The 12,839-nt window shown below is 56.4% G+C and overlaps 1 protein-coding gene across 1 annotated transcript; it reads right to left on the bottom strand.

The window, feature by feature from the left end:
* Positions 1 to 884: 884 nt before the first annotated feature.
* Positions 885 to 4,977, bottom strand: RETN (resistin). Its single transcript, XM_054012626.1, has 4 exons — positions 4,869 to 4,977; positions 3,379 to 3,516; positions 1,580 to 1,657; positions 885 to 1,156 (listed from the first exon to the last, which is right to left on the bottom strand). Exons 1-4 carry the CDS (start codon positions 4,960 to 4,962, stop codon positions 1,023 to 1,025), a joined length of 444 nt encoding a protein of 147 aa, XP_053868601.1. The 5' UTR covers positions 4,963 to 4,977; the 3' UTR covers positions 885 to 1,022.
* Between the last annotated feature and the right edge of the window lie 7,862 nt (positions 4,978 to 12,839).

Genomic DNA, 12,839 nt, shown 5'->3' with positions numbered 1-12,839 from the left:
CATTAACTCAGGATGATCCTCTGTTCTACTACAAACACCCTAGCCAAGAGACTGGCTCCCAGGGGTTTGTCTGGGGAGGGGGTGGCCTGGCCACAAAGGCACCTGCTCGAGGTCTGGGATCACTGGGGGAGGCTGAGGCAGGTGTTAGCAGGGCTGGAAGGTTACAAAGGGCCGGGGCTGATCTATTTTGTGTCTTTGTACATTTTCACCAACTAAAGAAGAGGGGCTCCCCAGAGCTCCCCCACCCCAGTTGCTGCAGAACCCCAACGTGGTGAGGGGGACCCTGCGACCTGAACCCAGACAGACCCCAAAGGACACCCAAGGGACAGGTGAGCTGGCGAGCGGCATTGCGGTGGGGGATGATTGTTTCCTTTATGATCTGGGCTCCCTGGGCTCTGTTAAGTGAAGAGCAATGGGGCTAGAACCCTGCGCGTGGTGTCTGTGCGCTCCGTGCTACACTGACCACCCGGCCCCTGGAAGAGGGAACCCAGCCGGCTCACGCCTTCAGGGGGAGTTCTGGGAGAAGGGGGTGTTTAAGCTACCGAGCTACTTGGAGGTCAGTGCCGGGCTTGGGGGCCTAAGACAGGTGGGCCACGGGGCTCCGTTTCTGTGAAAGGGTAACAGACAGAGTCAGTGCCCAGAAAATGTGCCCCAGAGGCCACGGCAGACACCAGCGCTGCACCCTGCTGAGACCCAGGGAAGCTCAGACACTGAACCCCCATAACAATCTGGTGAGCCGTCAACAGAGGCAGCCCAACTGATTTGGGACAGAGGCGTCTCTGGGGGAAATAGGAGAGCGAGGCAGAGTGGTGCCCCCTGCTCATGCTCTGGCCCTAGGTACCAGAGACCTGGAGTCAGGGGAAGAACTGAGCCAGAGAAGCATCAACAGACCCAGATCCAAGTTTATTCATTGCACTGGGCACAAAGGGCACAGCATGGTTCTGTGCCAGGGCCCACAGCGAGGGGGCGACAGGGCAGCAGGCCAGGTGGGGCTCTCCGGTGCCCCAGGCTGGGTCTTGGCATCACTCCAGTCCTATCTTGCAGCAGCGCGCGGCCGTCCAGTCGATGCCACCGCACTGGCAGTGGCAGGTGGAGTCGGAGCGAATGTCCCAGGAGCCGCAGGCCATTCCGCAGGCGCAGCCCGTGGGTTTGTACCCTGTGGGGGGATGGGGGAGGTGGGTTAGGGGCGCAGTTGGTGGCAGGATGGGAGTCATGGGATGTAGCAAGGTGCCCTGCTGTCTCCTCCTCCTCCCCAGCACGGAGGGCATGGCCCTGGGCTCCCTTGCAGCCAGGCCACTGCTCAAGCAAGGAGGGGTCAGTGAAACGTCCCAGGGGTCTGGCCCAGGGGCCCACACTGGTCCCAGCTCCGCAGTATCCAGTGCCCCCGGGGACTCGGGAGTGATGCGAATGCCGTTGCTCCAGGCACCTGGCAGCACATGTGCAAGGGGGCCCCAGGCAGGCTGGTGGTCCATCGCTGCCCCAGCTCCACACCTGCCCAGGATTGCAGAGGGGGTGGGGTCCGTGCCACAGGGGCCCCTCCCTCCTTGGGCCTGTGGGGCATTCGGGAAAGTGCTCTCACCTGCTGGGCAGGAGACAAGTGCCCCACGGGCTGAGACATCCTGGCAGAGTAGCTTGGCTTTGGCCAGGGTGGAGGACACTGCAAGGCAAGAGGCAGAGTTGTAGACGGCAGGACCCTGGGAGCGGAAAGGCTGCCCCCTCCCCCCAGGCTCAGGTGGAGAGAAGCTGTGACCTGGGCAGGTGTAACCCACCCAGCCTCACTCCATGTGGCGCTCTGGCGCCCCCGAGTGGTGCCTGGGCTACATACAGCCGCAGCGCCTGGAGCTGGGTGCTGTAGCTGAGCCTCAGGCAATAGAGGCTCCTGGCCTGAGATCTGGACGTCTCATGTTTGATGCCGGTTGCCCACAGCCCCCCAGAAGAGTGTTACCCAGGGGAAGCCGCTGGGCATGCAACAAGACAGCCCCCCCCTTCGGGCTGTGAAGAAAGGACAGGGATGGAGGGAGCAGCCATGTCCGGGTGAGCAGCAGCCAGCTGCAAGATGGGTAGAGCCAGCCCTTAGAGACCCCAACCAGCCCCACTCAGTCCCTGGGGTGAGGTGGTGCTAGCTTTGCAGATGACACCTCATGGACCCCGTCTCCAGACGCACCTATGGGGTGACTGACCAGTCCAGCGGGTCTGTGGCTAAGGCACTGGGCTGGGCTGCAGGAGATGTGGGTTTAATTCCTGCCTCTGCCATTGACTTCCTGTGTGACCTTAGGTGAGTCACTTAGTCCCATCTGTGCAACGGGGATGATGATCTGCCTCTTGGCAATTCTTTGGGGCAGGGAGCGTCTCACCATGGCCTGTGCAGCGCCTGGCACGACGGGGCCCAGAGCGCAGCCACTGGAATAGAACTAACACAAATGCCCGCTCCGTGCTATGCTCAGGCCTGAACTGAAGCTGAGGAACGACAGGGAGCCCCAAGGGTTCCAGCTCCCCCTCGCCCCGTTTGCACACTGAATGGGGCTGGTTGGGAGCAGAGCCGGGATGGGCAGTGAGAGAGCTGCCCCGTGTGGGTTTGGCAGGAGCAGGGATCAAACCTGGGACTCCCAGAGTCTCTGCCTAAGTCAAAGCCCCAGACCTATCTGCTCTGAGGCAGTATCAGACCCTATGTGGCTCAACCACTAGGGAGCGATAGAGAGCCACAGTGAGAGCATACAATGTTGCTCTTGTATGTGGCTGGTTCCACCAAGTTCTCATGTGGCTTTTCCAGGAAATTCCACCCAGCGGTTTATGGGATCCCATTAATCTTGGGTAAAAAGCAGGAGAAGATTGAACCAGTCACTGATGCTGCCTGTGTCTTATCTCAACAAAAAACATCTGAGCAGTGAGCCTGGACAAGATGCTGCAGTGCTTAGAGCCTCGGTCTGGGTTCAAGCCCCTGCTCTGCCACAGACTTCCCGTGTGATCATGGGTAAGTCACTTAGCCTCTCCAGCCCAGATCTACAAAGGTCCCTTGTTTTTAGACACCCTGTGAGCCACGTAACTCCCACTCGGCCGCTCCCAGTGCACCTGGCACCTAATGCACCTGGTGCCCAAGTGTTTGCAGTAAGAATACACTGGAGAGGGTGCGGGGGTCAGATGTGGAGGGAAGGAGGAGAGACAGGTACAGCACAGACTGTAAATGAGCCAGTTTGGGAGGAAAACCGTAGCTTTGGCAGCTCCCAGCATATGACGAATTGCAAAGCCAGTTTTCTTGCCCAGTCTGAGGCTCAGAGCAGAGACTGACGGAGCTTCGCCTTTCGCTGCAAAGTCCCATCCCCCGACCTCCCCTAGCTGTGTCCCCCCCATCTCTGGGGGAGGTGCCCCTGGGTCAGTTACCTATGGAACTAATCGCTGCCTGCACCTTCAGATCGACCACATTGTCAATGACGCACTGAGCATCCGTGTGGTATGCGGGCACCAGGAGGGTGAGCAGCAGGAACACGGCAGCCTTCATCACGCCAGGTGCTGAGCTACCTGCAGGGGAGAGACCCGGCCGACATGTGAGACCCCAGGACAGGAGCCCTCTGGAACCAGTGGCAGGAGCCGAGGTGCACACAGGGCAGTGGAGTGGGGCACAGGCATGAGGAAAAACCACAGTGCCAGGGAAGGGGGTGACGGTCAGAGGGGGGACAGGCAGGGCCAAGGGGGCAGGGGATGAGGGGAGGAGAATGTGGGGGGCTGGAAGGGATACTCAGGGATGGGGGAATGTAATGCAGCAAATAGGGGAAAGGGAGGAAGGATTTGGAACAGGAGAGTGGGAGCGGTGGGTGGGTGGGGAGGCAGGCAGGATGGTAATGGGGGGTTATTGGGGAGGGCTGGAATGGAATCCCCATCCTAGGGGCTAGCAGTGCAGGACTGCCTCCATGCTGCCAGTGGGGACCATATGCACTGGCAGTTACATTTTCAGGCTGAAATTCACACACACATACACACATAAGCGCATGGGGGAAGGGGATTCCCGTTAAAGGTTTGGACCCTTAGAATTAGCTCCTCAGGGAAGTGATCCCCCCCCACCAACTCCTCCCCAAAACAAAATTAAAGCACCCACAAAAAGAGCCTCGTTTCTCTGCTCCAAGCTGCACCTGTTTCACTCGGCATGACTGTAAACCAGTTCGGTGAAAGCCGTGCGAGTCGCAGTGTGGACGTTCTTACTCCAATGGACTCGCTATTTGGTAAGGGATCCACTTAAGCTAAACTGACAGACGTCTGGTGTGGAAGAGGTTAGGACTGGGCTACACACCATTGTGCACTGAGTTATCCGTTACAGACTGATCTAGTTCGTGCCGTGCCCCCCTGGGGTGGATGCAGCTAGAAGTGTATAAAAGCATTTATAGCAAAAGAGTATTTTAGTAATCAGTATCGTTAAATTGGTGCAAAACTGGGTTTAGACCAGTCCTTACGGGATTAAAACCAGATTTACATTGATTTAGTTTAAGGGTAACATTTTCACGTGATTTAGGATTCTAACTCCCATTGACTTTCAGTGAGACGAGGCTCCTAAAGGCCAGATGGTCAAAGGCATTTAGGCACCTAATGACGCACACAGGCACCTAAGTTACAAAATGCAGTGTAGGCTCCTAAATTCTTTAGCTGCTTTACAAATCATTATCCCAAGCTGATTCCTTGCTACATAGGATTAAGAGCGTCCCCACTGTGCCTGGAACTAGATTAACTCCATCACTTTTGAAAGCCATTGAAAGTTACGCCACTGCCACCCTGACTATGGCCGAGGCCCCAGGGAGCTGGGCACATGCAGGAGCTGTGCCCCAAATCCTGCCCCAAGGCTCAGTCTGGAGAACCCCACCCGACCAATGGTACAAACTCACCTTCTGGCACAATCTTGCAAGATGCTGCTCCCCAGTTCACAAGCTGCCCCTTTAAATAGGAGCCTGCTGGAGCAAAGGTGACGAAATCTTCCATCCCATTGGCTGCTTGACAACTGACTCCCCCTCCCACAAGTGTGGGGCAACCCCAGGGCTGTTCCTAACAAAGAATGTTTCTTTTGAAACTTCCTTGTTTGCTCAAACCCTGCCCAGTTCTTCATTGCCAGGGCCAAATTCTCCCCTGGTGTAACTCCATTACATTGAAGGCATTACACTCTTATAGGCTTTGGCTCTGAGGGTCTGGACAGACCTGGGGCTCCCCCTCTGCGGGAATTTCCAGGGTATTGTAAGGGGGTTGCTGGAAGGCAGGGCCACTCTGGGTTTGGCACCGGCTACCTGCAGATTGGAGACTAAGGGGTGGGCTGCGCTGCAGCTGGAGGTGTCATTAACTTTGCTGGAGCTAGCGAAGTGAAAATAGCAGTGTAGCCTCGGTGGTGCAGGAGGTGGGATGGGCCAGCTGCCCCCCGCATGGACCCTGGGTCCCGGACCGGATCATACTCTGCGTGGCCAGCCCATCCCGCCTCCCGTGCTGCCGTGGCTACACAGCTGCTCTAGCCCACCTGGCTACAGTGTAGAGCAGGGGTAGGCAACCTATGGCACGTATGCCGAAGGCGGCACGCGAGCTGATTTTCAGTGGCACTCACACTGCCCGGGTCCTGGCCACCGGTCTGGGGGGCTCTGCATTTTAATTTAATTTTAAATGAAGCTTCTTAAACATTTTAAAAACCTTATTTACTTTACATACAACAATAGTTTAGTTCTATATTATAGACTTATAGAAAGAGACCTTCTAAAAACATTAAAATGTATGACTGGCACATGAAACCTTACATTAGAGTGAATAAATGAAGACTTGGCACACCACTTCTGAAAGGTTGCCGACCCCTGCTGTAGAGGCAAGTGCCAGAGATGGGTTGAAAATGCACCAGCAGGATTTGTAGCCCAGCCCGGGGCTGGCCAGGGAGGGCAGACATGCAATCAGAGCCCGGCTCTCTGACCTCTCTCTAGCTACTAGTGTGAGCCCCGTCTCACAGAGCTTAAGCCAGGAGGGACCATCAGACCAGCCAGTCTGTGTAGCACAGGCCATTGCACGTCACCCACATGTCCCTAATGCTGAGCCCAGTGACTCCTATTAGACAAAAGCATTTCAGCCCTTGGGTAACTCAACTGGTGCAGAAAACAGGAGAGATCGAGGTGCTGCCAACGGCCGAGGCCCCTGCAAGGCAGGGAATTGATTAGGGGAGGTGCCCAGCGGCTCCCAGCAGGTGATCTACACCACGTGCTGCAGAACAAGCAAAACCACCCCAAGGTACCTGCCAGTCTGACCTGCGGCAATTGTCCTGAATAACCCCAAACCTCGAGTCAGCATGACCTTGAGTATGGGAGCAAGAGCCACCAGCCACAGACCTGAGCGCCATCCTCCCAGCCCTGGGGGGATGGGCACCTCTGTGCACCACTGCACAAATCACAGCCATTCCCAGGTAGCGCCGGGCCACTGGCACACAGAAGCCACTAGTCTGAGCTCTCATGGTCTAATGCCCTGTACTGGCCTGTGTGCAGACCCAGAGGGAGAGACAGTCCCTGCCCCAGAGAGCTCACCGTCTAAAGAGAGCAAAGAGTCCTGTGGCACCTAATAGACTAACCGACGTATTGGAGCATGAGCTTTCGTGGGTGAATACCCAGTTCGTCGGATGGTATTCACCCACGAAAGCTTATGCTCCAATACGTCGGTTAGTCTATAAGGTGCCACAGGACTCTTTGCTGCTTTTACAGATCCAGACTAACACGGCTACCCCTCTCATACTAGTCTAAAGAGACAAAGGCCTGGGAGAGGAAACTGAAGTAAAGAGAGGGGAAGTGACTAGCACAAGGTCGCCCAGCAGGGCAGTGTCAGAACAAGGAACAGAACACAAATTGCCAGAGTCTCAGACCGGTGCTCTAGCCATGAGACCACAGAGCCTCTGAACAGAGGAAAATGAATGATGAAGCAGAGATCTTCCAAAGGTCACACAGCACAACTCAGGGAGACATCACCGGCCTGACAAGCTGGAGCGATGGTGTCTAGTTACTGCTGTTCTTGCTAAACAAGTACCTCAGAGATAATATAGAAGTGTTGTAATAGTGAGCTTGCAGCAGAGCAGGAAATAGAACCCAGGAGTCCTGACTCCCAACCCCCTGCCCCACCTAATAGACTCCACTTCTCTCCCAAAGGGGGAAATAGAACCCAGGAGTCCTGACTCCCAACCCCCTGCCTCACCTAATAGACTCCACTTCTCTCCCAAAGGGGGAAATAGAACCCAGGAGTCCTGACTCCCAGCCCCCCTGCTCTAAACTTGTGACAAAGGGGAATTTTCTGTAATATTTTTATAATTCCTTGGTATGTCTCCGTTTCCCTCACTACTTTGCATTGCTCCCCAGTGAGGGCAGAAGGGTTAAATCTGCTCTTGGGGCTGAGCAGAAGCACTGAGGTCCGTAGCTGTCTGGGGTGGAATGAATGGGGCATTAAAGGACTGGCTGAAACCGAGTGGTATCAGTGGAGGATCCAGAAAGACAATGGGACCCCAAAGCCTGAACAACTGACACCGCTCCGCAGGCAGAACATGTGAACTCAGCATCAGGGCCGACTCCAGGCACCAGCCGACCAAGCACGTGCTTGGGGCGGCTCCTTGTAAGGGGTGGGCAATCTTGGGATGGCGGGGGGCGCTCAGGGTTGGTTTTTCTTTTGGTTCGGTGGGGTGGCGCTCGAGGTTTTTTTTGTTGTTGTTTTTGTTTCGGCCGGGCAGCGCTCGGGGGGGTGGGTTGTTTTTGTTTCGGCGGCGTGGCGCGGTGCTGGGGGGGGTGTTTCAGTGGCGCGGCGCTGGGGGGCGTGTTTCAGTGGCGCGGCGCTGGGGGGGGGTTTTGGCGGGGCGGCGCTCGGGGGGGTGTTTTGGTGGGGCGGCGCTTGGGCTGGTATGTTTTGGCGGGGCGGCGCTCTTTTTTTTTGCTTGGGGTGGCAAAAAAGTTAGAGCGGGCCCTGCTCAGCATGGGCCTGGGGGAGGAGGTGAATGGACTGAGGGGTGGCAGGAGGCTAGGATAAGAGCTGGCCTCTGGGGAGATGCAGAGCTCACATCTGGGACCGACAAAGAGAGGAGGCCAAAAGTGGATTGGCTGGGTGGCGCACTGGCGTGGCCAGGATAGACGGTGTCTTAGCCTTTGCTTCTCTGCGCTAACCTGGGGACTTCCTGGGCTGGGTTCTAGCTAATAAACCTGACTGGTTGTAAAGGCTCCTGGTGTCACTGCAAATCCTTGCCAAGGTGCGCGGGAGCCTGAGGAGCGGACAAGTGTCTGACCAGGTGTTTGTCTCAGCTGGATTCACTCCAGCCCCAGAGGCTCAGTCGCAGAGGCATTGAGGATACATGGCCTATGCTTGAGGAAGAGCAGGACCCCTTGGGGGACTGGCCCACTGCAGGGATTCCTTTGAGGGACTGTTTAAAAGCTGCGGCATAGCACAGATCCTGTGGACCAGTGACAGATCCCCACTCCTCATCCAGAGCTGGGAACGGAACCCAGGACTCCTGGCTCCCTCCCCCTTAAACCTCAACCCTCGCCCAGAGCTAGGAAAGAGAACCCAGGAGTCCTGCACTGACCACCAGCCTCTCCAGCACCCAGCTGCCCTGAACCTTGGCACAGGAGAAATCCCAGGAGCAGAAGCCAGCCGGGATTGACACAATAAGCAGATCCCCCTAACCCCAGGCCACCCTTCCTGAAAGAAGTGGGTGTGTGCAGGGGAAGCTCTTGCCTGGACCTGGGCGGGGGGGAGGGTTGGGTCTCCAGGGCCCCCCTTCACTAGTGCTGAATTCACAGATCTCATTGACACTGACTGGGCTCCTGCTGGGCGTGCGGAGGCTGAATCCTTCCATTGTCCCCAGCCCCAGGGCAGCCGCTCCCCCAGCCCCGCTCCCTCAGCAAACAGATTTCACCCACATCGGCGCAGCCACGGACTGGTTGGTGTAGACGTGGCACCATTTCTGCCAGGGGCTGTTGGCAGCAACAAGGGCCGGGGTCAACCAGCTAGGGAACCCTTTTGAAACTGACACATGCCAGGCCTCCGCAGGACCTGGGAAAACTGAACACTTCCCCTGGGCCCCCCTAGCCAGCAAATGTTCCTCGCCCATAGCACTGAGTCCGTGTGAAAAACACAGAAAACTGCATTAAGGGGACCAGGCACAGAGCTGGCACCTGGGAAACGCAGCAACCACAAATCATCTCGATATGTGCACTCCTCCTCCTCCTCTTCCCCTGCTCTGCGGACCGTGGAAGGCCTTGGCTCTCTCACAATTTGCCCCATACAAAGTATGTCTACAACTAATAACTAACCCCCCCGCTCCCTCCCCCCGCAGTGCCTTTGGCAGTGCCCTTCACTGCCGTGTCCCTTCTGCAGGGGGTGAATTTCGAATGCGCTCCACTCTGCTTTGCACCGTCCCAGAGCCCTGGAGTGCACTGGACCAGCCCCGTCCAGCTGCCAGGGGAAGCTGCCTGATCTAGTCCAGAGGCTGGCCCAGCAATAGTGATTTCAGCTACACTGGTGCTGGCAGGGGGCATTGCCTCTAACCACAACACCATCTCCACAATGCCATCTTTGTACACCAGCTCCACTGCCCATTGCTGAGCCAGCTATAGCAATTACAGTACTAGTGGCACCAGGGAAAGGGGCCGTTATCAGAGTCACTCAGTGCAGTCAGTGCACTCAGCAGTTTCAGTAAAGAGCTACCAGGGATGGGGGCCCATTAGCAGATAAAATTCCCCGTGCACAGAATCCATGTCACCACACTCTCCCCCCCGCCTTAAAATGAACCTGGCTGGTTTGTGCCCATGCTCTACTCAGCCGTGCAAGACGAAGGCCTCTGGTTATGGCGACTCCTCACTCACGGTTTGCTGGTGGCACTTCTGCTGCAGTCTTGTTGTACAACAAATAGACCCACCTTTCATCAGCCCTGCACCCACAACGTCAATGAATGTTAAACCAAATGGCCAAAATGGTCCCAGTGGGCAACAAACATGCAAATAAGGTCTGGCTCATTCTGTCTCTTCCTCCAGTTCACCACTAGATGGCAGCAGAGAGCCCCTCTCCTCTACATTTTAGACCAGTGGTCTCCAAACTTTTTTGATCGCGCACCCCTACAGGGCCGGCTCCAGGCACCAGCCCTCCAAGCTTATGCTTGGGGCGGCATGTGGAGGGGGGCGGCGCTCACCCAGGGAGAGCGGGGCCGCGGCCGGGCTCGCCGCCCTCCCCCGGTGCTCCGTCCGGCCGGGGAGAGTGGGGCCGCAGCTGGGCTCGCCGCCCTCCCCCCGGCGCTCTCGCTGGCTGGGGAGAGTGGAGCCGCGTCCGGGCTCACCGCCCTCCCCCCGGTGCTCCAGCCGGAAAGAGCTGGGCCGCCCTCCTGCGGCGCTTTGGCCGGCCGGGGAGAGTGGGGCCGCGGCCAGGCTCGCCGCCCTCCCCCCGGCGCTCCGGCTGGTCGGGGAGAGCGTGGCAGCAGCTGGGCTCGGCACCCTCCCCTGCCGCGCTCCCCGCCAGGGGGCGGCGGGAGGCTTTTTTGCCTGGGGCAGCAAAAAAGCCAGAGCTAGCCCTGCACCCCTATCAGTAAAAGCAATTTGAGCATGCACCCCCTGCCGCACCGCAGGGCCGGCTCTGCCATTTTTGCCGCTCCAAGCAAAAAAAAGGCAAAAAGGCGCTCAGACTCCTGCCTGAACTGCTGAAGCGGCGGTGCTCCAGCGGTGCTCCTCATGCTGCACACCCTGAAGGATCCTCTTGTGCACCCCACTTTGGAGACCACTGTTTTAGACCACCGGGCTTATTGAGGTGCCCTGTGTACATTGGACGGGGAGGGGGTTTGACTGGGTTGAGCACACAGGGCTGGTGCTGTGTTTGCTGCTTTGTTATTGCCCTAGAGGGGTTCTCACAATAAATGTTTTGGTGGCCTCAGAGTGTGGCCACCAACTCTCACTGGTGGCCGCTCTGACACTTTTCCCTAAAATACTTAATTAACTTTGGGAAAAACAATTAAATATTCACAGATTCACATCCAAATCGGTGTAATTTATATTTGTAGGGTTTTGGGCAGACTCAATAACAAAAATAATGCTGCCTCCCCTCCCCCCACCAATCCAGGGCTTAAGTGAAAAGTGATAGTTGTATATTTGTTAATATCACAGCACACTTAGTAGCTACCTGGGAGGCTATGAAAAGTGATATATGATCTTAACAAACATACAAGTATCACTTTTCATAGATTGCTAGTAAGTCTACTGTGAAAAGTGATACTTGCATGTTTGTTAATATCACTTTTCCCAGCAAGCCCCAGGACCCATTGAGCTCTGGATGTGGGGGGCCAAAGGGAAGGCAGCAGGGGCCAGAGGAAATGGTGGAATGGATGTGGGCCCGGGGCCGGGGCAATGTGGGGAATGGATGCGAGGTGAGGAAGGCAGCAGTGTCCGTGTGTGTGTGGTGGGGGTTGGATATAGGACTGTGGAAGGCAGTGGGGGCCTGGGGGCAATGTGGGGGGATGGATGTGGGGCTGTGGGAGGCAGCAAGGGCCAGGGGCGATGGGGGTGGGTGATGAGCCCCACTGTCTCATGGCCAGAGCCAGGGCCTTGTGTCTGCTGCCATGCGGCCAGGACTGGGGGGGCTCAGTACCCACAGCCAGAAGCTGCCATGAAGCCGGAGCTGTGGGTCAGCGCCTGGGGCCAGTGCCTGCTGCTGCACGGACAGAGCCCGGAGCTGGATGCTGGAGCCCAGGAGTGTGTGGCTGGAGCCAGGAGTCAGCACCTGCCTCTGCGTGGCTGGCGCTAGCACTCGCTGCTATACAACCAGGACCACGGGTCAGCATCCGGAGCCAGCTCCCACTACCACGTGGCCGTATCCTGAGAACAGAGCCGTGGGTTGGCGTCTGCTGCCGTGCAGCTGGGGCAGGGGATCAGCACCAGGGGCTGGGGCCATGTGGCTGGAGCCCAGGGCCAGTGCCTGCCACCGCCCGGCCAGAACTGGGGGCCAGAGGCTGACTGAAGCTCCGCGGCCAGAGCTGGGGGTCAGCACCTGCTGCCCTGTGGCCAGAGCAAGGGGTTGGCGCCCAAAGCCCCATGCTTGGAGCCCGCTGCCTTGCGGCTGAGGCTGGGGGTTGGTGTCTGTGGCCAGGGCCTGCCACTGCGTGACCAGAGCCCGGGACTGGAGCCGGGAGCCAGCGCCCGCTGCCACCCAGCTGGAACCAGGGGCAGGAGGCTGAAGCCCTGCAGCTGGAGGCAGGGGCGGCCCTAGACTAGCTGCCAGCAACTGGCATCCTAGGAGAACCATGCAATCGGCGCCCCAAACCCCAAGGGCAGATCTAGGCTGAGGTTTTTGGTAAACTGGGAAATATTTTGTCCCTTTTTTCCTTTTAATGTTTTTAAGCGTTTTTTTTTTTTTTTTAAACAGAGGCTTAATTATTCGGTTTGTCCATCCGTCCGTCTGTCCAACCAATGTTTCTGAGATCAGATAAAATAGAGACACGAAATTTTCAGAATAGATTTGTACATGACAGCTAGATGATATTTCAGTCCAATTTCAAATAAGAATGCATTAAAAATGTTAATTATAATTTTTATTATTACACATCCAAAATCATCCATTACGCTATACTGCTTTAACTGCCATTTCCACCACATCCAATATGGAAAGAAATAAGAAAACTCTTCAATGAACTTTAACCTGTATTTACAAAACACTCTGAATAAAAAACACTCTGTGCTCTTAAAACATGACTTTTCTTGCTTTAAGTTTTGAAAATTCAGTCACAAGTTCTTTTAGATCCAGTTTTCCAGCTATTTCATGCTCTATTGACATTGTGGCAAGTCCAACAAGTCTCTCTTGCACCATTGTTGAATGCAGATATGTTTTTATCA

Source organism: Malaclemys terrapin, chromosome 23 (assembly GCF_027887155.1).
Source record: "Malaclemys terrapin pileata isolate rMalTer1 chromosome 23, rMalTer1.hap1, whole genome shotgun sequence".
Lineage (NCBI taxonomy): Eukaryota > Metazoa > Chordata > Testudines > Emydidae > Malaclemys > Malaclemys terrapin.
This window is presented reverse-complemented; position numbering and strand designations above follow the sequence as displayed.